At 43.5% G+C, this 22,811-nt stretch overlaps 1 protein-coding gene across 2 annotated transcripts in view; it reads right to left on the bottom strand.

Moving 5' to 3' along the window:
• The window catches only part of MYO5A (myosin VA), a 100,840-nt gene that overhangs the window by 53,564 nt on the left and 24,465 nt on the right, over window positions 1-22,811 (bottom strand). For both annotated transcript variants that reach the window (XM_066559069.1, XM_066559070.1), the window contains exons 4-5: window positions 19,384-19,528; window positions 2,234-2,390 (exon numbers count right to left, since the gene is read on the bottom strand). In XM_066559069.1, coding sequence (XP_066415166.1) covers window positions 2,234-2,390; window positions 19,384-19,528 — 302 coding nt within the window. The remainder of the gene's footprint in view (window positions 1-2,233; window positions 2,391-19,383; window positions 19,529-22,811) is intronic.

Here is a 22,811-nt window from a genome sequence, read left to right as displayed (position 1 = left end):
TTTCTTCCTCAAACATATGGGTTAATTTGTGTTTCTACTGATTAATCAACTGAAGAATTCAAACATTGATTATGCTATCACAAGAGTCTGTCTCAACATCAAGTTTTACAACACTCACTCTAAAGGCAGTTTAAAGTTCAAGTGTTGGAAGTTAAAAAGATAACTTTTGTCCAATTATAATAATCTTTAAAGCAACTGAAATATATATTTAGATATACCCATGTTCACAAAATTGTCATCCCTAAAAAATAAAAATAAAGCACCACCACTGATTTTTAGTGAATGAAAAAGGTATAGATGGGAAGCTCTTTTGGTCTTCAAATTAAACCTCCTTGCTTTTGGAAATTAATTCAGATAATTAGAGGTGAGCTGATGGCCACTGACTGGGAGGTGGGGCCCAAGGGCTGAGAGCAGGATGTTTGCTTTAGGCCTCGAGACCAGATAGAAGAAGGGGTGCAGGGAAACCTGCAGAGCTTGTGTTCCACAGGGCTGTCACTGCAGGCTGATGTGAGCACACCTGGTGCCACTGCTGTGCTGGCCAGGGCAGGGCAGGAGGGGCTCAGCCCCTGCCCCCATCAGACACACACGGGGCACCACAGTGGCCCTGAGTGGGATGAGGCATCCCCTGCAATCCCTGCAGCACTGCAAGGTGTTCCCTGGGTGGGATGAGGCATCCCCTGCAATCCCTGCAGCACTGCAAGGTGTTCCCTGGGTGGGGTGTGGCATCCCCTGCAATCCCTGCAGCACTGCAAGGTGCTCCCTGGGTGGGGTGTGGCCCCTCCTGCAGTCCCTGCAAGGTGTTCCCTGTGTTTCCTGGGTGGGGTGTGGCCCCTCCTGCAGTCCCTGCAAGGTGTTCCCTGTGTTTCCTGGGTGGGATGTGGCCCCTCCTGCAGTCCCTGCAAGGTGTTCCCTGTGTTTCCTGGGTGGGATGTGGCCCCTCCTGCAGTCCCTGCAAGGTGCTCCCTGGGGGCAGCTGACCCTGCACCACTGCCACTGCTCCCTGGGGAGCTGCAGCTCCAGGCAAGGCTCAGCTCCTTGGCTTCCTCCAATGGTTGGACATTTGGATGAGTCCCTGCCCAGCACAGCACAGCTTGTTTTACCCCACAGAAGGAATTTCCAAACAGCACACAGCACCACAAACCAGGCACCATTACCTTGTGACAGACACACACAACTGTGATGGGGCAGCTATAGTTTGAGTATCATGAACTCCTCATGCCAGGAGGAAAGGAGGAATAAAACACAGGTCATTTTTTAAAATACCTGAGGAAAAAAACAATGGCAGCATTTTGCATTTCACATTTCACTGCATGCACTCTATTTACTCATGATCTTTCACACTGCAGAGATGCCTAACATCTACCAAGGCATGAGTATGTGTGTGCCTATGGACAGAGTTACTTCCCTCCAGAAATTCCCCCCAGACTTTCTCTCTGATGAATCATTTCTTAACATAGTTCCTTAACTTCAGCCACAACTTGAATCTACATATGTAGGCACAGACATGAGAAACAATTCAGATAAGTCTTAGAAATCTTTTCTGCTTGGCTGTGACATCAGAATTAGTGTCTCCCGAGCTCCCCAGAGAACAGAGACCTGAAGCAGGAGGAATTGTACATGTCCTCTCAAGGTCTATTGCCAGCACCTGCCCTCCAAAGCCTTGGGACTTAGCAACAGTTGGTTACAACAATTTCCAGAACTGAAACACGAGTCTGAGCTAATTATAGCAAAATTATCTCTTCCAATGTGTTTTTTCCTTCTGAAAGAATGGTGTGCATCCCACGCAACTTTGTTTCCTCAGTCTCTCTTTTCTGATTTTATTTCCTAAAATTTAACACTTGCTTTACTTCCTTTCAGAGTACAATCCACTGTGTGATGTACATATTTGGTGGGTAAGACCAACAGCTTTATCCTCTTTGGATACACACAAAACCAGTCTTCTCCAACTGCATTTGGCCAGCAGTCTGGGAACTACCAGCTACAAAGCTGAAGACACTTAAAGCAGTATTCACATCAAAATTACTTTATGGGAAATATGTTAGCAATATTGAAACACTACTTCCAATCTTCTCTCAGTCTTTCATAAACAATGCCTAAAGCAACTCCTTGTAAATGGATTAAACACAAAATTTTAATTTTGTTTTTAAGAAGCATGGATTGCTCTCCCTATTGAATGTTTGTCCCAGTAATGACTGCAGCTGGAGGGTGGGGTTTGGGGCAGCAGCTCTCTTACCTCCATGATGGGGTTGGAGGCCAAGACCTTCTCCTCAACGTTGGCTTCACTGGCAGATCCACTGACCGTGGCAAAGTACCTCATGGCATACTTGGCAGAGACAGTCTTGCCAGCTCCAGACTCCCCACTGACAATGATTGACTGATTCCTCTCATCCCTGGAACACAAACACAGGTTAATTCCCAGCTGCTCCCTCGAGGACACTCCTTTTCTGTGTCTCCAGCTTGGCAACATCCCCTCCACCATGATGCCGGCAGTGCAGCACAAGGTGAGTGAAGGTGGCAGGCAAAAGGCATCAGCTACAGAGCTGCCTGGCTGGGCTGCCTGCACAGGAGGCTCCTCCAAGGATGGAGGCCCCATCCAAGGATGGAGGCCCCTCCAAGGATGGAGGCCCCTCCAAGGATGGAGGCCCCTCCAAGGATGGAGGCCCCTCCAAGGATGGAGGCTGCTCTGGCAGCCCAGCCAGCAGAGCTGCTTGCAGAACCTGCCTACAGCAAGGGATCTGCTACTGCCATTCACCACAAGCCCCTGCAGCTACTCCTACCCAGAGCCTGTGGCACAGGGCTCCACCAAATTGTCAGTGGTCATTAGTAAAGGTCATGAATGCCATCTTACAGAGGGAGAAATCAACAGCAGGGTCAGCCACAGAAACCTTTCGTCCCTCTGCTCTAATCACCAGCTTATCCCAGAATTGTTCTGAATCTGAAAAATTCAAGCATGGCTGTTCAGGACAGAGGCAGCAGCTCTGAAGACAGTCCCTTTGTTGTGGAAAAAATTCTTCTCTTGTAAAAAAGAATAATTTCCATTTGGTCCTAAAACAATTTTCTCTCAACTCACAGATAACTCTGTGCATAAACCCAACTATATGAGTAAACAAAACATTACAAAACACAGAAATTAACATTAATAGAGCCTGAAACTTTTAAAATAAAGACCATATGTGCTTTATAAAGCTTTTACATTTTCAAAGCAAATGAAGTTTAAAAAAAGGTATTTTGAAGTATTCCTATGAGTTGGATAAGTTTAATCCTATTTTATACACTAACATGAAAAAAAACAAAAGGAGGAATAAAACTTTCCCCCAAAGCTTTACAGAGTTGGAACACAGAGAGCATAGCCAAGGTGCAGACCAGGCTGTACAGCCCAGGAGCTGTGAATGACACTTCAGGCAGCACAGTGACAGTCTGCAGAGCCTGCCAGTGGCACCAGGAAATGCTGTGCAGGGAAATCAAAGACATATGCATGGAAACACTACCTAAACACTACCTATGGTTTCTGTAGCCTAAAGGCCTGGCAGAAGATTTGGATTCTGTTTCTGGGATGACAGAAAAACCCCTGCTGATGAAATAATGAAGCCATTTATCAAACATGTATAAATTGTATGTATTCCTTCTCTGTGTTTGGCCTGCCCAGCTTGGTGAAAAGTTGGTGATTTTGTCTCAAATTGGTGTTACATGTCATGCTTAGGGGCCTGTTGGTATCCCAACATAGAGCAGATGGGCAGGACTGTGTGCATGGCCCTCAGCACGGCCTCTAATGCACCATGGCCCCAGAGCCCCTCCTCCTCCTCCTCCCTCTCTCTCAGATGATGTCCATGCCTGTGATAACCCCAGGGTACCTCAGACACCTCGGGCGCCTGGCCAGGCATTCCCAGCTGGAAGAAGAACAGTGACCAGCTCTGTCTCTGCCACCCTGGAGCTGAGCACCATGCTCACCACATCCATTTGGTTTTCCCCTGGTTGCTGTGGCCTGTGATGGAGCTCTGAGCACCTGTTCTCCCAGGGAGGACTGGGGTGTGTGGTCAGCAGCACAAACATCATCCACACAACTGACCTCTGCTGTGCAAGCAAGGCAATTTAAAGTCCCAACAGAGATGGGGGCACTATAAACTGGACAAGAGCCCACAATAACTGCTGAGTTAAGCCCAGTTAATCACCTGTGGGCACAGGCTCTGGGTAACAATTATTTACAGACCCTGCTGCAATTCTCAAGGTCTCTCATTCTTCAAGAACAATGCCAAGCCCTCAGATAAGAGCACAGCTCCAGCACCACTCTGTGCTGCTCAAAGGCACAGGCTGAAGGAGCCTCTGTCCCCATCCCTGGCAGACTCAAGGCAGTATCTGTCTATCCAAAGTACCAGTTGAAGCAGATTTTCCACATTTTGGTAAAAAATTTACTTGGAAGGGCTGAGCGCTGCTTTAAATTTAATAGCAAAGTGTTCAGAAGATCAAAGCAACCTAATTTTATGTTCTCAACTTGCATGTAACACATGCAGTAGGTGTGAATGACTGCAGCACAGCTCTCACATCCATGCACACCAAGCTGTCAGTGTCAGTGGGACAGCATGGGCAGGCAGAAGCGCTCAGATGATCACCCAGGCTGTCAGCCCAGGGCTCACAGACCCACCCAGGGCCAGCCCTGGCCACAGGGCTCATCTGTCCCTCTGATGAGACCTCATGAGACAGTGGCCACCAAGCAGGGTCTCTGCAGGGAGGCCTGTGTGCCTGGGATGGCTTGCAGTTAGAAAATGAAGAAGAAACCCTCTTATTTCTTCCCCATTCCCCCTCACAGAGCTCACCTGTGGTAGACAGAGGTATGTGGGAGAGAGCCTGTGGCTCTGGAAGCTGCAGGAGTTTTATGGATCCTCCTGCTCAAAGAGAGCAGCAGCAGGATGCAGGAGAAATCCAAGTAAATGCCTAAAAATGCACCTCTAAATGGGGCAACTGCTAACAAACAAGACAGTTCCTGCAGTGAGTCAAAACCAACCACTTCTTCATAGGATTGGCACCATTCTCTCTTTTTTCCTCCTGTGCTCTTTGAAATAGAAAAAAGAAAACCCCATGCCACTTGAAAATATGAAACTTCTGGTCTGATTGCAGGGACTGCCTAACACAGGAGATAGGCAACAACATAACAAGCTTTTCATTTGTAGATCACAGCTGTGTGATGCATTAAATATCATTAAATATCTGAATTCTGAGGAAGCTCTATGAAATGGATCCTCTGATGACTAAGATTTTTTAGTCCCCAAAGTACAAAAAGCTTTCAAAAAACCAAGGAATGCAAACTCACTCAGACTTCTGACAAAACAGACTTCTGACAAAACTGTCAATAAAAAACAAGCTCTTTTGCCAAGAAAAGACATGGAAATAAAGGTGTCTCATTCTCACTGTCACATTCCTGAAGGACATGTGTGGGAGCACAGAAAACACACACTGGTTTTGCAGTCCTTAGTCTCTTCTCAGGAGTTCCACTTTTACAAAGACAGTAATGAAAAAATGGGTTTGAAATAATTCCTCCTTAACAATACTGTTGCTGATTAGCCAGAGTTTCTTTCCCCTATGTCATAAGAGATGAAGAGTTCTCCTTAGCACACACTCATGTGCCCAGGAATAAGGGATCCATTATTTCATTCCTGTCTGAGTCCATACACACATCCACACTGCACCATTGGCCTGGAGAAGAGAGGCTTTGCTCTGTGCGAGCTGCAAGCATTGCTGTGTCCCTGCTGCAGGGACTGACTCTGTGTGAGCTGCAAGCATTGCTGTGTCCCTCCTGCAGGGACTGTGTGTGTGTGAGCTGCAAGCATTGCTGTGTCCCTCCTGCAGGGACTGACTCTGTGTGAGCTGCAAGCATTGCTGTGTCCCTCCTGCAGGGACTGACTGTGTGTGTGAGCTGCAAGCATTGCTGTGTCCCTCCTGCAGGGACTGACTGTGTGTGTGTGAGCTGCAAGCATTGCTGTGTCCATCCTGCAGGGACTCTGAGCTGCAAGCATTGCTGTGTCCCTCCTGCAGGGACTGTGTGTGTGTGAGAGCTGCAAGCATTGCTGTGTCCCTCCTGCAGGGACTGTGTGTGTGTGAGCTGCAAGCATTGCTGTGTCCCTCCTGCAGGGACTGTGTGTGTGAGCTGCAAGCATTGCTGTGTCCCTCCTGCAGGGACTGTGTGTGTGTGAGCTGCAAGCATTGCTGTGTCCCTCCTGCAGGGACTGTGTGTGTGAGCTGCAAGCATTGCTGTGTCCCTCCTGCAGGGACTGTGTGTGTGAGCTGCAAGCATTGCTGTGTCCCTCCTGCAGGGACTGTGTGTGTGTGAGAGCTGCAAGCATTGCTGTGTCCCTCCTGCAGGGACTGTGTGTGTCTGCAGCAGGCACCAAGGCACACAAAGGGCTCCTCAGTGTCTGCAGCAGTGTTCTCCATCCACACTCAGGGCTGCTCTTGTCTCCCCCAGTACATTAATCCATTGTTCTGCTTTAACACACTGCACTGGCCATCCTCTAGCATATTATTCTTTGTGCTGCTTGCCAGAGAGAAAGGAAAGCACAACAAAACACCCCAGATGACACTGGGCACTGGAAGGGGAAAGGACAGAGCAGCACAACCCAAAGAGCAGCAGGGGATGAGCTCCTCCTGCCACAGCCCCTTGGGCACTGCACCTCCATGCAGCCTTGAGAGGTGCTCTGGTCCTGCCAGGCAGCTGTGCCAGCTCAGCAGGAAGCACCTTAACAACATAAAACTTTAAAGGAAAAAACCCACCACATTTAAAAGGAAAATAACAAGTAAACTAGCATCAAAGCCCCTTGGATGATGTATGAAATGCAGTGAGAATTTTTTTTTTTTTACGATTTGGTATAAGCAGTGGTCTAAAGAATAGCATCTGTTTACATCAAATGAAATTTTCATAATCAAGCTGTGCTAAAAACAAAACAAAAGTTAAAAGACCAAAACAAAGGAAAAAATGCCCAGAAAACAAAAGTGACACCACCCAACTTCCCTCTGAGATATATACTACACCTTGAGAGTTATTTTTAGTTAAATCATTAGCCCCTGACCTTTGACGTGACATTTTGAGTACTTAACATGTTGCCAGTCAGAATAAAAAGCTATAATTATAACTTTCATCCAATGAAACATGTAAGTAGGGCAACAGCTTTATGTGTGACACCTCTTTGCAGCCAGATGCCACATTTTATGCAATATTTCATCTTCCTGCAGTTTTTTTTTTCTCTGCATAAAACAAGTAAATAGATGATTTTAAAATTAAGATTACTTCTGAATGGAGGGAACATTTTAATTATGCTTTTGCAAACAGAAATGAGAAAAAGCAATCTGGGAGATGAGAGGTGGAGGAGTGCTCTTTCCCCCAAAGGCAGACAGCAATCAGATCCTAGCACACAGAACTACATCACTGTGATGCAATATTAAGCCAAATTATCTTGAAAAGATAAGACTGAAACAGTTTGGGAGCAATTCACCACTCATGGAAACACCACGTTATGTTCAGGATCACATTCAGCTTCTGCTGCCTCTGAACAGCAGAAGAATAAAGGCATGACAGGACTACATTAAAAGTGCCATTTTAAGATGACAGGCCCAGACACTTCACAAGCTGAAATGTGAAATGATGGGCTGAGGTTGCTTGCAGCAGCAGAGGATTTGGTTCAGACCTCTGCTGTATAAATTCTCTCAGGCCTATGCTTTGGGAATCATGGGAGGGTAACAGCTATTTCTTGATAAATACAAGAAGGAGGACACACTCTGCAACACCTAACTGGTAATTTAAGGCATTCTCCATCACAAAAAATAATACAGAGCCATATTTCTGCATAGGCTGGTAACTTCTAAAGACAATTTCACTTTATCTACAAAATTTTGTTGACAGGCAATATGTTTATGAGGAAATTCACTGTCAGAGTGCCAAAACTGAAAAGATTTAGTCTTACCTAGTTCCTGGAAGCTTGAGATTACAGCCTGCATAGCAACAGGGGCTTCTTGTGCTTTGAATAAACATTGCAAAATTTAACACTGAAGATAGCTTCTGCTCAAAGAAGGTTCAGCACTGGGGAAGAAAGGGCACTGCAAACTGCCTTGAGAAACCTCACACACAGAAAAGGGTTTTGCAGATTATGAATGCAATGACAACACACAAGAAACCAGCAAGTGGTTTTAAAAGCATCACCTTGCTCTCAAGAGGTGAAAAAACCCCATTGTTGAGGACGTGCATGCATCTTAATGCAATGCTTTTAACAGCACTGGCTACTTTGAATTTTGTACTTGATAAAAACGTGCAGTAGATGCTTTCAGAAGAGCTCAGTGTGGAGGAACTGCTCCTCTCAGGAGGGCACAGCTGCCAGATACACTGGAAGCAAGAGCAACACTCACTGGGCACCTCCAATTTGTACAGAGTGCTGCAACAACACTGAGCAACCACTGACAGCTGTCATTATCCAGGACAGCTTGTAACAATTCAGCTGACCAAAGGAAAAACTGAGGCAAAAAAAGAAAAACCAGTGCAAGAATTCAAACATCAAAGTTGCTAATATTTTTCCAAACAATTTTCAAATAATTTTCAAACAATTTTCATTCAAAATTGCACCCACTTAAGCTGCTTCCCACAAAAACCAAAATAGCTTACTGCATCAAAGTCATCACTTCCACAGCAAACTGTCCAAACAGATCAGGATAATCAAGACACACAGACTAAAAAATCCTTACAGGTATCTCTGTTTACCTTCTTCCTCTGTACCAACTGAAAATCTCTCTCTGAAGCAGGAAAACTAAAAGTTAAAAACCTCTCTATCAATAAGCATTTCAGAGAGGATTAAAGAAGCCCAAAGCTTTTTTGAATCATCAAAGCACAACACTTTTTTTGTGCTTTTCTTGCTTCCTATGCCTGATGCATCAGATGTATCACTTGATCTTGGCTTTCAGACTCATGACTCCACAGCAAATAGTGTTAAATACATGTATATAAGCACACCCCTCCCACAAACATCAACTTGGGAACACAAACACAAGGAATACAGAATTACTGACAACAAAAGGAACACAGAAATTATTGACATCAACCTCAATACTCCTATCAATCCATTCATACCCAAACTACCAGCATCCCTCCCTGGAAAAATTGTATCACTGACAGCTGATTTGAAAAGATTCTGATATGGACTTGGAAATGCTTGCCTGTGATGAACTACTTCAAAGCTGAATGGTCTCCATGTCATAACACAGATGAGCTTGCAGAAAAGATCAGAGTGCAATATTCTTAATATATAAAGAAGAAAGCAAATAACAGGGCAATTTAATGAGAAGAGCATTAGTACTTAGGTTGCCTTTGATCTTAAATCATTTATGTTTGTTAACCTTGAGGACAGTGCCAAGGTGCTGATGTTTTTAAGGAAGCTTCTTGTCAGGGTGATTTAAAGGCCACCACCTCCAGGAGATCTTCTCTCCTCACTGCCTCAGTGCTAAAAGGTTAATTAATTAAATCTCCTGGCTTTTCTTTTTTTTTTTTCCCTCCCTTTTTTTTCTCCATCCTGTGGAGTTGCTACTCCTTTATTATTTTCTTTTGGAATAACAGGTTTAGGTTATGGATAAGGGCATCAACCCCATTGCATATGATTATTTCATTTTTATTTAACTCAAAACAGCACAGACTGTTGCTAAAGACCTGATGCTGTGATCTTCAAAAACTAAAATCCCCTCCTGCTTCAATGCAAGTAGACAATAAATAGCTTTTATTTAGCAGTGAGAGTTTGGTCTTTATCTCACCACTGTTCCTCTACTGCAGTTCTGTGGTGATAAGACAGACTTGTAAGGCTGAAATTGCTTTACATTTTTAAAACAGAATTTTCAGTGATGAAAACACCTGGCATGAACTGCCAGGGAAGGAACCTGTGACTCAGGGAACTCCTGGGAGAGATCCTGTTCTCACACACACACAGGTACCACCAACACCAGTGTGCATCGTGCCCATCAAAGACAGAGAGCAGCTTAGTGCTTTGCCATTCTACAGCTGCATTATGGCAGCAGGAGATCCAACCCAAGAACAGAACTTAAAAACTAATGCCATTGCTGAAAGGTCAGACAGGAGTCATTCTGAAATGCTGGCAGGTTTGAAATCTTGCTGTTCTTTCATCAGCTGCTGCTTCTCTGAGAGACACAGGATTAACTAAGGACCAACAAAAACTTTGTTTAAGCTATGTTTCATGCTTTACACCTTAAAGCATTTCCAAACCTCTCAAGGATACATGTACATATATGCAGCTGACATGATTTAGTATCTCCAGCAGTACAAACAAAACTCTGACCAAAATAAACATCCTATTTTTGCAATCAATCTCCCAGCATCCCCATTGTATATTTGTGACAGCATATGACCAAAATAACCTGTAGGATCTACAGTCACAACATTCACAGATCTTTGACAGCATGGCTAAAAAAAATCAGTTTAATAATGATAATTTCAGTCACCATGAGGCACTGGTAAAAAAGCCAAAATAAATGAAATTTACCCAATGCACTTAAAATAAATCAGTGTGAAAGTGCTAAATATCACTGCAACTTTATATATGTTATTTATTGGTGTTCCCAAATAACTTAGAAGTACTGCTGTTATAGGAATCACAGAATCAAAGAATAGAAAAGTACATCTAATACTCCACATATTCCAAACAGCTCATTCCGTCTTGGAATAAAATTACCCACAGAAAAAATGCTGAACTCCTTTCTTCTGAAATCCAGCAGAGTTCATCAGGTATCAATACACAGCCGAGAGTTCTCTGCAGCACTGAATGTTTTGTGAGCTTCACAGAAAGAAGCTTGATTAACTCCTTAAGAAATTTAGGAAGGACCTCCCCGGCCCCATCAGGCTGAAGGCAGCCCTGTCTCCAGGAACTGGCATCTCCCAAGGCAGGAAAGAGGATGCACAGCTGACAAATGCAGGCTGAAGAATAAAGCACCAGAAAGACAAGTCCATGGTATAAGATGAATAAGGTTTTGCACAACTCATCTGAAGGTTCACTAAATATGTCTGATTTCAATAAACACTGAAATAAATCATGTTTCCTAAAGTTACCAGTGACTGTAAACTTGAAACCAAACCATAGCCACATTTTTTTTTTCCAGGACACTCTTCTCCTTTCAGCACACAATATGGTTTTGGAGTGATACAAGGATTTAGCTTTTTCTTGCAGACTCATCAGCCTGTGCTCTCCTCAAGAGCTGCCCTTCCAGTCCCCTACCACAGTAGGTCCCAGGTTCATTTTATGGGCAGCTGTGCTCCACTTTTCTGTCATGCTCCTACTGTTACAATTACTGGTTTTTCTGGAAGACCAAAATCACTTCTCCTCTTATCTTAAAATAAAAGGCAGCTGTAAAACCCACCAGTGCTGGGAGGTTTAGCACGAGTCAGTGCAATATATTTAGCTTCACCTTTGCCTAAGGGCAGTGCTGTGTGGCAGCAGACAAGGCTGTGCATGCTCAGCTGCACTCCTCCAGTGCAAAGGCCTTTGAAACTCAGCCCAGGGCAGGCAGCATCTGCTAGGAGCCATTATAAAACCTGGCAACTCTACAAACCCAGGATTTGCTCTTCAAACAGAAGTAATTTAACTGTTCAATAAATAAATAAATAAACAAACAAGAATTCATTCAGCAGTTTTCTAATGCTTTTGGAAAGCAGCAGCAGCCAGCTCTGGGCTGCCTTCCTGGCACCTCTCACATCGAGGGCAGGAGGCAACATCTTGCCCTTCATCAACCTTCCAAATAAACTATTTAAATCTCAAAGTTCTTCACAGCCTTAAATAAATTCTGTTATCCCCTGTTTGTGGATTTGGCTAGTGGCCCCCTTAGAATGGGAAAGTTCCCCTGCTTTGTCCTCTTATTTTCCAACTGCTTCAAGCCCATGCTGCATAAGCACACCTTGACATTTCCTCTGCAGCTGCTGAGCTGCTCTCCCTCACCTTCCCTGCAACCAGGCAGACCTGGTAAGAGCTCTACCTTCACCCCTACTACCCTTATCCTTGATTTCCCAAGTTATTGTCCCTCTTGCAGTGCTGTTGGAGCAGCAGGCACAGCCCCTTCCCCTTTGGAGCCGCGGCACCGCGACACTCCCAGTGCCAGAGCCTCCAAATTCACCCGCTCTGGCACATCCCAAAGGTGCAGCCTGACACACATCATTCATTTTTACCACCCTCCAAGGGCTGGTGTGTGAATTCACATCTGTAACATATCCAGAATGTGCAAAGTGCTAGGTAAGCCCCAAGGATGGTTACCAGAGGCTGAAGTGCTCTGAACCATTCTGTAGTGACGTGATGGGCAAAGAGCAAAAGAACACAAAAGAAAAAGTGAGTTACAAGTGCTTTGCCACAGAAGCAAGCACAGAACAGCAGCCACATTTCTGTGTCTGTTCCACCTTCACAGGCTGCATGCATTGGTTTATTCTGACAGCTTGGATCTAACATGCTCTGGCCTGACACATCCCAGTCTTCACAGATGCCACACATTAACAATTCAGAGAATTCTTCAGCTGCAACCTTGACTCACAACAATTGCTCCTGACTAAGCAGTTAATTCTTAATTAATTCTTTCTAAAAGCATTCACTTTTAATAAGCATGAAACATCAGTCCAATAAACCACGTTCTTTAATCTAGTTTCTAAATATATTTCCAGTTTAACTTGTTTTTTTTAAGCCTAACAGCATTTCTCACTGACATCTTTAGCTGCTGGAGAAAAGAGGATGTTCTGAGCACAGGAACCTCAGTGCCTGGGACCAACTCTAGGCTGATCCAGGCCTGGCCACAGCACACCATGTCTGCCTTGTCTTCTACAAAGCAGAAATGGAGACTCCAGTATCAGAGGAGACAGGCTTTGGTAGGGCTTGAAAAGTGCCTGGAACACATGGAACCCTCAGTGAGAGCAAATGTTACTAGGAATAGATGATACCTGGCAGAGAGACCCTTTAATGCTGCAGGAAAAGGAGGGCATGAAAAATGCACCTCATTTGCTCATTTTTGTACACTGAGAGCATTGAACTGAACTCCACTGTCAGTTACACACTCTCTTCTCACATATTTTATTGTCAAGCTGGTGTCACCCAGTCACCAGCCACAGGACCGGGATTTCTGATTCAGGGGCTCAAAGCTCTGCTTTTGCCACCTTGGTGAACTCACCAAAGCTCCCTCCCAATCCCCATGTCTGCTCCAACTTATAAAATGGAAGCAATGATGTTGATCTCTTCTCTCTCCCAAAGTAAAGAACTTTGGCATCTGCTCATCAAACATGCAAAGCAAAGATGAAATAATATTATTATTCACAACCTGAATTCTCATGAGTCTGTTCCAGCTGCAAACTCAACCACTGCAAAACAGCTCAAGTTCTTAAGAATCTTTGTTTGTCTTCAACAACAGCTTGGTAAAAACATTCTGCAACGCTCTCATAATCAGAAGATGTACTTTTTTTTTTTTAATTAACAAAATGCACCACTTGCCATTATAATTACATCCAGGAAACACAGCTCTTGACTGTAAAAATGCCAAAAGGTGAAAAGATAATGAATTGTCAGTAACATCTCAGAACACACACAAATGAGGAAACCTGAGGTCAGCACATGACAGATTGCACTGCAGAGGGCACAGAGATGAGCCAGCACCCTGCAACTGCTGCATCCAGGGATTAGGCAGAGGTCACTCCTGCAACAGTTTGGGAAAGCTCACAGCTTAGCTACCAGCAGGACACCTCATGTGAACTCCAGCTGCCAGCTACAGCCACACTTAACCCTTCTGCTGCCTCAAAACAATCACTGCTTGGACAAGGAGCCCCTCATGTTATGGCAGGCTGATTCCCCCATCTGCCATCTTGTACCTGTGACACCATAAAATGTCAGGCTCCAAGTGTAAGAAACTACTCTAAAATGTTCTCATCAGAAAGGAAGACTCTTCCCTTTGCATCTAACCATAGGGGCCCAGAAATGCCATCTCTTTCCAAGGCAGATCTGTAACCCAAGGAGTCCTGTGTCATGGCCACAAGTGGAGGAAGGCCACTGTGTGTTTGTCCAGCACCCACCAGAGCAGGCTCTCATTCCACAACTAAATTCACATCTGTTATAGGCTGTGAATCATCCCTGCCATGACTCCTGCCAGGGGAAAATACAGTATCCATTTATCAGACACTCAGAAGCAAAGCAGCAGCTGATCAAATGTGCATTTTTATAAGAGGACATCATCTTGGGATGCCTGGGATAACTGGAGACTGTCAATAAAGATGTTTTCAAAACACCTACTCAACAGCTCACCAAGCTTGCTTTTGAACAAAAAGTGATAGAAAAATATCTTCCTGTAGGTGAAAGCCATCAGACACACAGAAAAGCTGACAAAACAGAGAGGCAGCCTGCTTATTAAAGGTAATTTAATAAAAAAGCTACACAGTACCACTAAATAAATCACTATACTTTGTCCAAATAGAAAGAGCAAAACTTTGGAAATTGATACTTTAAACACTGTTGTTTCCCACACTGGCATTCATTAAGGTTTATATGGATCTCATCAATATGCAATTCTGTTTGCAGAGGTTTCTTTCAACTTAAATGATGCTAAACAACTTCACTAATTAATCAGAAGAAAATCTCAAAGTTAATTTATTAAATTGAATTTTCTGTATCTCCCATCAACCACAAGTAGGATGGAAGAAATCAGACCAACAAAGTGCTGATAAAAAAAATACATTATCTTAATTACTGTAATATACCATCACTAGGCAAGGGAAAGAATCCTGTGAAGGAGTGATTTTTCCCTAATAGTGTTAGGAAACTGATAATCATAAGTCTCATACATTAATGCAATTCTTAACAGTTTCAAGAGTATAATCATCAACATCTTACTGCAAACTATAGAGTTAAAAATTTATTGAATATTCTATTGAACATTACAAAGAAAATGAGATGCACCTGCTGAAGGCTGTGATTCCTACAGAAGTTGCAATTGAAAATAAAAAATAAAATGTTTGGCAACTGAAGCTTTGCTTCAATTTTCATAGTTACCACAGAGGGGTAACTGAAGACTGAATTGGATTTTGTTAACAATTTGGAAACACTGACATACAAAAGTGGCATGCATCACAGCTCAAAGGAATCAACATATGCAAACACCTGCATGCAGACATTGAGGTTTATATTTCTGGGACAAAAAAATATTCTTCAATAATGATTTTCTTCCTTCTACGTCACTCATCTGCCCTAAAGAGCCCCAAGCCTGTAATATTCACTCAAATGGAGAGAGGAATCCACGGACAGCATGCTGCCCTGGCTGAGCAGAGCCCTTGAGGGCAGGTCCCAGCTCCCTCCAGGAGCACAGCTTGTCAGAGCTGCACCTGCAGAGCCTCTCTGCACAAACACCACATGGACACATCCCCAGCTGAATGATCCGGCTCCCTCCACTGGCACAGTCCTTGGACAGAGCAGGAGATCTGCTCCAAACCCTCAGCCTGGGGCTCATACAGCCCAAACCAACAGAGTCACTGCTGAGGATGGAGCACTCAGAGCCCTAAGCCCAGCAGACTTTAAGTGCAGCTGTAAAACTAGATCATTGCTTATTTTAGGCACAGCAGAGGAAGGGTGTCTGAAACAAAGCTGTCAGTCTGTGCAGAGCAGCAGCAGGAGATGGAGAGAGAAAAGGAAACCGGTACAAAGACACAGATGACAGGGGAGGAAGAGAAGGGAAAGGGGAAAAGGAAAGAAATAATAATCCAAAATGAGATTAGTCTTAAGAGCTGTGTGTGTTTTCCTGCACTGAAAAAGACAAGAAGCTACCAAGCAGACAGTACCCACTTATTTTACTGTTGGCTCTGGGTAAAGATGAGCCATGCTCCCCCCCACTAACCCTCCACTGGAAACTGGGGACAGAAGAACTGTAGGAAGAGGAAATACAGAGGCTCAGGCAGGCCCAGCACTTCCCAGCAGCATGTACCCATCACTTGGATCCCACTCAGCAGGAAATGCCACATGCAAAGGAATCTTTATGTGCTGCTTTGCACTGCAATCAACCCCAAGCAATTGCTGTATCACTTCTGCACAAGCCAGATGTGAGCTCCATCCCTGTCACTCCAGTGGGCAATATTTTTGCACTGTATTTTTCTGAACGCAGAATGCAAATATTTAGTCACTGGCTTTCCAGATTTCTGCCATGGGGGATTTTTCCAAATTTTCAGCCAATTTTCTTTGGCTGAAGAAGGCTCCAGAGATCATTTAGTTAACTGTTCACATGGATGGAGTTTCTCAGCCGCAGCAGATGAAGCAATGAAGCTGGAAAGAACAAACTCTAAATCACTAAATTATAAATTAACAAGAAGACCTAAAGAGTAAATATTTAGAAGAGCTCACTGAAGCCTTAAGGATAGGAGCATCATGACTAATTATTCCAGTGATGATTTAAACATGGAGTTAGGAAAGATCAGAAACAAGAGAAAAATAAATCTCACCAATTACACAGATAAATGCAGATTAATGCCATATGACTAGCTACCACATGGATATGCAATGCACTTATTAAAATGTTAATACAGCAGTCACAGACAATCTGATTTTCATTTTTAAATAGTCAGCTGCAGAAATGTAAAACTGGAGTTCTTTTTCTCTGACTTCATAATTCAGAGGTAAAGGTGATTTGTTTAGAGTATAAAAAACATCAGTGAAATTAAAGGGTGGGATTTAGTAATTGTAAGCAGCAATAGAAAACTAAATTCAATGACTGAAACTGGTATGCTGTAATGACAGAAAAAGTTCTTAAAAACAAGGCAAAAAAATCCGCAAACAAATAGAAAAGGAAATAAACATTGAAAAGCTAAAACAATTAAATTGTTACTTCAGTGTAGAGAATTTTTTTCAGTTGCATTGCGTGCCCAGATTTCATTTTGCAACCATGAAAGTACTGTCAGTCATAAAAAAAATAACAAATTGTTTATAGCAGAGACACAAAGTAATTAATTAAATAATTCAGAAGGCTTATTTAAGCTAATCTCCACAGTCATACAATTTCTCATCATTTGTTTCAAAAAGGAACTCCTACCACATCTTGTTTGTTGTTATTCAGGACAGCAGAACTGCCGGAGGCAGCGGCAGAGCTGAGGAGCTGAAGGTAATTAACGCAAGGAGGAAAAGCCATAGAGGAGGCTCCAGCCAAAATCTCAGCCCCCCCCTGTCTGCCCAGCAGCAGAGAATGCCAGGGGTGGCAGACAGACACCTCCATGGCACAGGCACACAGAGCACAGGTGATCAGCAATTTGGCATTTCAGCACCAGGAGGAGGCAAGCCCACTTCAGGCAGGGGTTAGAGCTGGCCAGTGCAGACAGATCCCTCTCCAATCTCTTACTTCCCCTGGTTAATGTTAAGAACAAAAATTCTGTAAATTTGGATGACAGCCATCACTGACCACTGTACCAAGCCTCAGACATAAAATAAGGTTGATAAAGTTTTATTTTATACAGATTTTAAAGGGACTTGAGAACCAAGTGTGTTTAAAACAGCAGTGATGAAGGAGACATGCAGAAGATGTGACTATCATAACACACAGTTTTGCCTTTTTATTTCCACACCAGATTATAGATCTATTTTCTGAGCAGAAAGGAAGTAAGGCAGATATCTCTGCCATTCAACAGTGTGGGTGTAGAGCTGTCCTGGTTTCAGCTAGAATAGAGGAAATTTTCTTCCTGGCAGCTGGTGCAGTGCTGCACTTTGGGGTTGTGGGAGCAATGCTGAGAGCACAGTGACACCTTGGCTGGGGCTGAGCAGGGTCACCTGCAGCCAGGGGCTGGTCAGAGCCTCGTGCCCTGGCACTGAGCAGGGGCACAAGGAGCTCAGAGGGAGCACAGGCAGGACAGCTGACCCCAGCTGGCCAGGGCATTTCCACACCCAGGAACATCATGCCCAGGATATAAACTGGGGCTGATGGCTGCCTGGGGAATGGCTGGCCATTGGTCAGCAGCTGGTCAGCAATTTTACTGGGCATCACTTCTTTGTCTTGGGTCTTACTCCTCTTTCTCTCCTTCCTTTTCATTGCTTGTACTGTTGTTGTTATTATTTTATATTATTTTACTTTATTTCAATTATTAACCTGTTCTCATCTCAACCCATGAGTTTCTCTCCCCCATCCCAGTGAGGGAGGGAGGGAGTAAGCAAGTGGCTGCATGGTGCTGAGTTGCTGGCTGGAGTTAACCCAAGATAAGGGTATTTTTGAAACACTGGCTCTTTTGCAATTACCCTAAGTCATGAAATGTTGCACTGAACTGTTTTATTTTGAAATTATCTATTACCTGGGTATTCCAGATCACTGTATTCACATGTGCACGTGACAAACATTTTATCCATCCCATTCATTTTATCCATTCTATCCATCCACTAGTCTAGTTCTTAAGACTCTTAAATGAATGGATAGCTGACTTCAAACATGAAGATTTTATAATTTTCAACCCATTCTCCCCTTGCCTCCCTCACCTGCAGCATAGCTTAAGGGCCATCACAGATAATCCAGAGATCTTTCAGTGTTTTACTTGATTCATTTGATCATCAGCTGTATTGCCAACAAGGAAAACTATACCAACAGCTTGAAGCTAACCAGTGAGGATAGCAGGAGCATCCTGCTAACCAAAGACCACACAGCAGCCAAAAAGACCTTTATCCTAGAAATGAAATATTTCAAATGAAATATTTCAACAGCTCCCCTAACTGGAGGCTCTTGGGGCCAAGGGGAAGAAGTTCCTGCTAACCACTGCCCTTGGGTGACAAGCTCATTTTGATGCAACATCTAACAAAATGAGGATTTCCTGCACAGCTGTTGCAGTGTCCTTAGAGACTCAGTTTCCAGGCACTCTTTGCAATCCTCCCTCTGGCTCCCTCTTAATTCCAGTCAACAACAGCCACAGGCAGATTACGTAGCTGGGACATTACTGACACAGCCAGGAGCTTATAATAGCACTCATAAGCCCAGTGATTTCTTTTCTCTTGTCAGTATCACACACAAAACAGCTGAGAACCTGGCCCTTTTCTCTCTAATAATCCAGTGACGATTAAAAAAATATCTCTTTATTTTTGGTAATCAAATGAAAAAAAAAATCATCTAAAGCACAGGGCTAATTTTAGACCTAAATACTGACAAGATCTGTGATAATTCCTGCTAAGTGTCAGTGGCCATGATCTCCACAGCATTCATAAAGCTTTACTGTTCATAAAGGCAACACTTCCCCTTGTGAAATGTACTAAAACACTGGATAAAAGACAGACACTGCAAAATATTTCACAAGCTATAAATTAAAGAGAAGAGCATCAGCCAGAAGCTTTGTTTTATATTCCTTTCAGAAAAACAGTGACTTCAAGACTCTGGTCTACAAACCTGGCCATCTGCTTGTATGCTTCCTCAGCCACTGCAAAGATATGTGGGTCCATGTCCCCCATGTTCTGGCCACTGTAGGCATTGATGATGTCTTCGCCATAGATAGGCAGCTGCTCATAAGGATTTATGGCCACCAAAACAATACCTACAAAGGAAATTAAACAAAAGCAATGATTAATAGCTGCTTCAAAAAAAAAACAACAAACCCTAGCAGAAATGGTTTTAACATCAAGTATTGTTCTAATCTTTCTAAAAATGTTAAAGAATAAGGATCTGATATTACTGACTTCGACAGATATTTATTCGGAATATAGTTGCACACACAAAGTGCCATGAGTTGACTTCCACACTGCTTTGCTAAACACATCAGGGACAACATTTTACCTTTTCTTTCTATCTGCCTTTTCTAAAGCTAGCATGCACAATCCAAAGAGATTCAGAATGCACATATTTGAAATATTGCCTGTTTAGGGCAGTAACCCAATGAATGTGCATTGTATTTCCCTGTGTTTTACTCTGAACTACCAGAGACACTGTAATTTGTGAAGTGTAACTACTGAGTGGTCTCACTGACTGCCAGTTTGGGTATGTGCAGTGTGGTAACCCTTCAGCTGTTGTGAAAGAATGACACCCTCAGTTTTTGTAATAAGCAACAGTGTACAGCCACAGTGTAATTTGGATCCCAAGGCACCTCTGCCAATCAGGCAGGACAACCTCCTGGTCAAAGGCATGAAAAAACCAAACAGTAGACATATTTCATAGGGCTGACACAGAGCAGCACCCAGTCAGGAAATTAGGCAATTACAGCTCTAGAAGGCACCAGGACACCCTCATCTGACACAACTGAGCTTGTACTTACACCTCCCATTTTCTAATTTTTCCATACCAATTAAACACATATCTGGTTTTTTGATACAACTCATCACTACAGCCCTTCTAAATTCATGCCATTCTTTAACTCTCCCTGCAGAGGAAAACTTAAGTCTTACTCTTTACAAACTTCCTTGCAACAAACAGTGAGACCTCAAATGTTTTTGGGACAATTCTCTTTTTCATGAGAAATGAGGACTGCTCTACCCACAGGAATAATCTGACAAAGATTCCTTATAACTTTCTCTCCTGCAGCATTTACAACAGGTAGGGAAAGCTTATTTGCTCTGTGCAGGGTGGAAACACTGACCAGTGAGACCATGTGAGAGCCAGCTGTGACAGGCACACTGTGCCCCCTTGATATGGCAAGTCCTCCTCACCTTGACAAGGTCATAAGGGGGAAAAACAACCCCTCTAATTTTAACTGTGGACATTTTAAAACCAGAATTTCTTATTTTGGTGCCTAAGTGAGGCAATGCAGCTGCAGATGGCTGCACAGTGACTGCACCAAGCATGCCTGGACAATCCATCCCCGAAGAACCTGCCTCAGAAGCGTTTCCATAGCACTCAACTTGCTTCTAAATTTACTCTGAAATTCACTCTTACACACACACAGACTTCCTCAGTGCTGAGCCCAGCTCTCTGCTCTGTGCAGATTACAGTCTGGTGATATCTATCTAAGAAATTTTCCATGGAAAAGCTGGGATGAGGGAAATGAAAGCATCTACAGTCTTGCACTGCTGGGAGCATCAACCAATTTTTAAACCCTTTCCTGCATCTATAGATCAAGCACAAACCATAGCAAAAGCATGAAACAAGAGGATATGTTTTAGGGAGAGATCTGAGAGGCCTTGATCTATTTCCTCAAACACACAGCAAGTTTTATGTCTCGACACGCCCATGTGAGGAGGGTTGGTGTTTTTCCATCAGCCACAACTTCACTGAAATGACTCAGGAGCTCCAGTGAAAAATCCCTATAAACATTCATGCCAAGTTCTAATGCTGTACTGATGACCCAAAACTCAGAGTGGGGGTTAGGGACAGAAGTGACCTCAGTACTACAGGACTCGAGGAATATTTTGTGTGTCAATTTTTAACACCTGCCCTTAGAAAAAGCAGTAAAAAGTGAAAAACAGTGCACCACCAAGCTGAGCCTCTCAGGCCTGCAAGTCTCATCAAAGAGACATTAAAAAAAAAAATCTGTGAGACTTCTGACAATTCCCTCCTGCTTTTGGTTATGCTGGCAAAAATAAACCCTTGAATTGGGAACAAGCAGCCCCGTGACGAGTCTCCAGCATATTAAAACACTTAACTTCAGTAGCAATCTGCAAAATCTACAAGCAACTACCATCTGGACATAACCAAAACAAGTGAGTCAGGAATTATTTGCTTTCTGTGGAACTTTGAAACCAGTCTGCCTCACGGAGCTATAATCCAGATTAATTTACATATAACTTCTCTTTATCTCCACTAAATCATATTGCTATTTTAAGAAATATGGCCCTTTCTAAATCAGATTTACGTGTGGTTTTGTTCTTGCAATTACACTAAGGTGAACTCTGGATACTCTGTGTGCCATTCTTCTTTATGTATGCTCAAAGTAAGCCTATCCCATTCTTTTGCTTTGAACATACCCATCTATGGCCAAACTGGACATAAACATAAGCAATTTATTAATTTAGAGTTTGCTCTCCTGCATAGAAGGCAGTACTTTTTACTAACCTGAACTAACCAGCAAGATTCACTGAGTTTTCACCACAGCCACAGCAGTTTTTCCATGTAAGCATTCAAGTTTTCCTTTGTAACTTTTCAACTTCCTTCATTAATTCCTCATTTCATGTTTCCAACAGTAAAGCAAAGTTATAAATCACCTCTGAATTGCTGGTGAAAGGCTGACTTGAAATTGAGAAATCAGCGGATTTTCTGTTTAAAAGTTTGAAATACTTCAAAGTGAAATTTTAAAGAATTTAATATCCCTTTGACATATTACACTTAGCATGGTTGAATTCATTCCTAGGGCCCTGGACAACTATCCATCCATGCATTCCTGTTTCAGTTCCACTGCTGAGAATATTCTTACTGTGATTCTCTTGATGCATTGAAGTGGTCTGAGTCTCCTTTGGGCTGCATAAACTGGGTGAGCCCAACCCACCCTCACAGGCTATTTGAACTGACCTGGCTGAGGGGAGAGTCACATTTAGGAGGGAAATGCAGCCCCCAAGGCTGAGCTCCAAGGCAATGATCTTTGCAGAGGGGCAGTTCCCACAGCAGGATGGGAGCTAATGGAGAAGTCTGGAAGGTGATGCTGTGGCCAAAGGCTCAGGTTTTCAGGGGCTGACATGCCAACTCTGTTTTGCTCAGCCTCTAACACCACTCAGCCCCAGAGAATAAACCACTGCACTACATCCCCAGAGAATAAACCACTGCACCCCACATTCCTCAGCAGTGCTGAGCCTCCAACACCTCCTTCCCTCTGAGCATCAGGAGCCCCCACACTGCTGGCTCCACTCCCTCCTCACAAACATCCAGCAGCTCCAGAACCACCTGGGTCTGGTCTG

The sequence above is a fragment of the Molothrus aeneus genome, chromosome 13 (assembly GCF_037042795.1).
Source record: "Molothrus aeneus isolate 106 chromosome 13, BPBGC_Maene_1.0, whole genome shotgun sequence".
NCBI classification, from domain to species: Eukaryota; Metazoa; Chordata; class Aves; order Passeriformes; family Icteridae; genus Molothrus; species Molothrus aeneus.
Note: the sequence above shows the minus strand (reverse complement) of the source record. Positions and strands in the feature narration are given on the sequence as shown.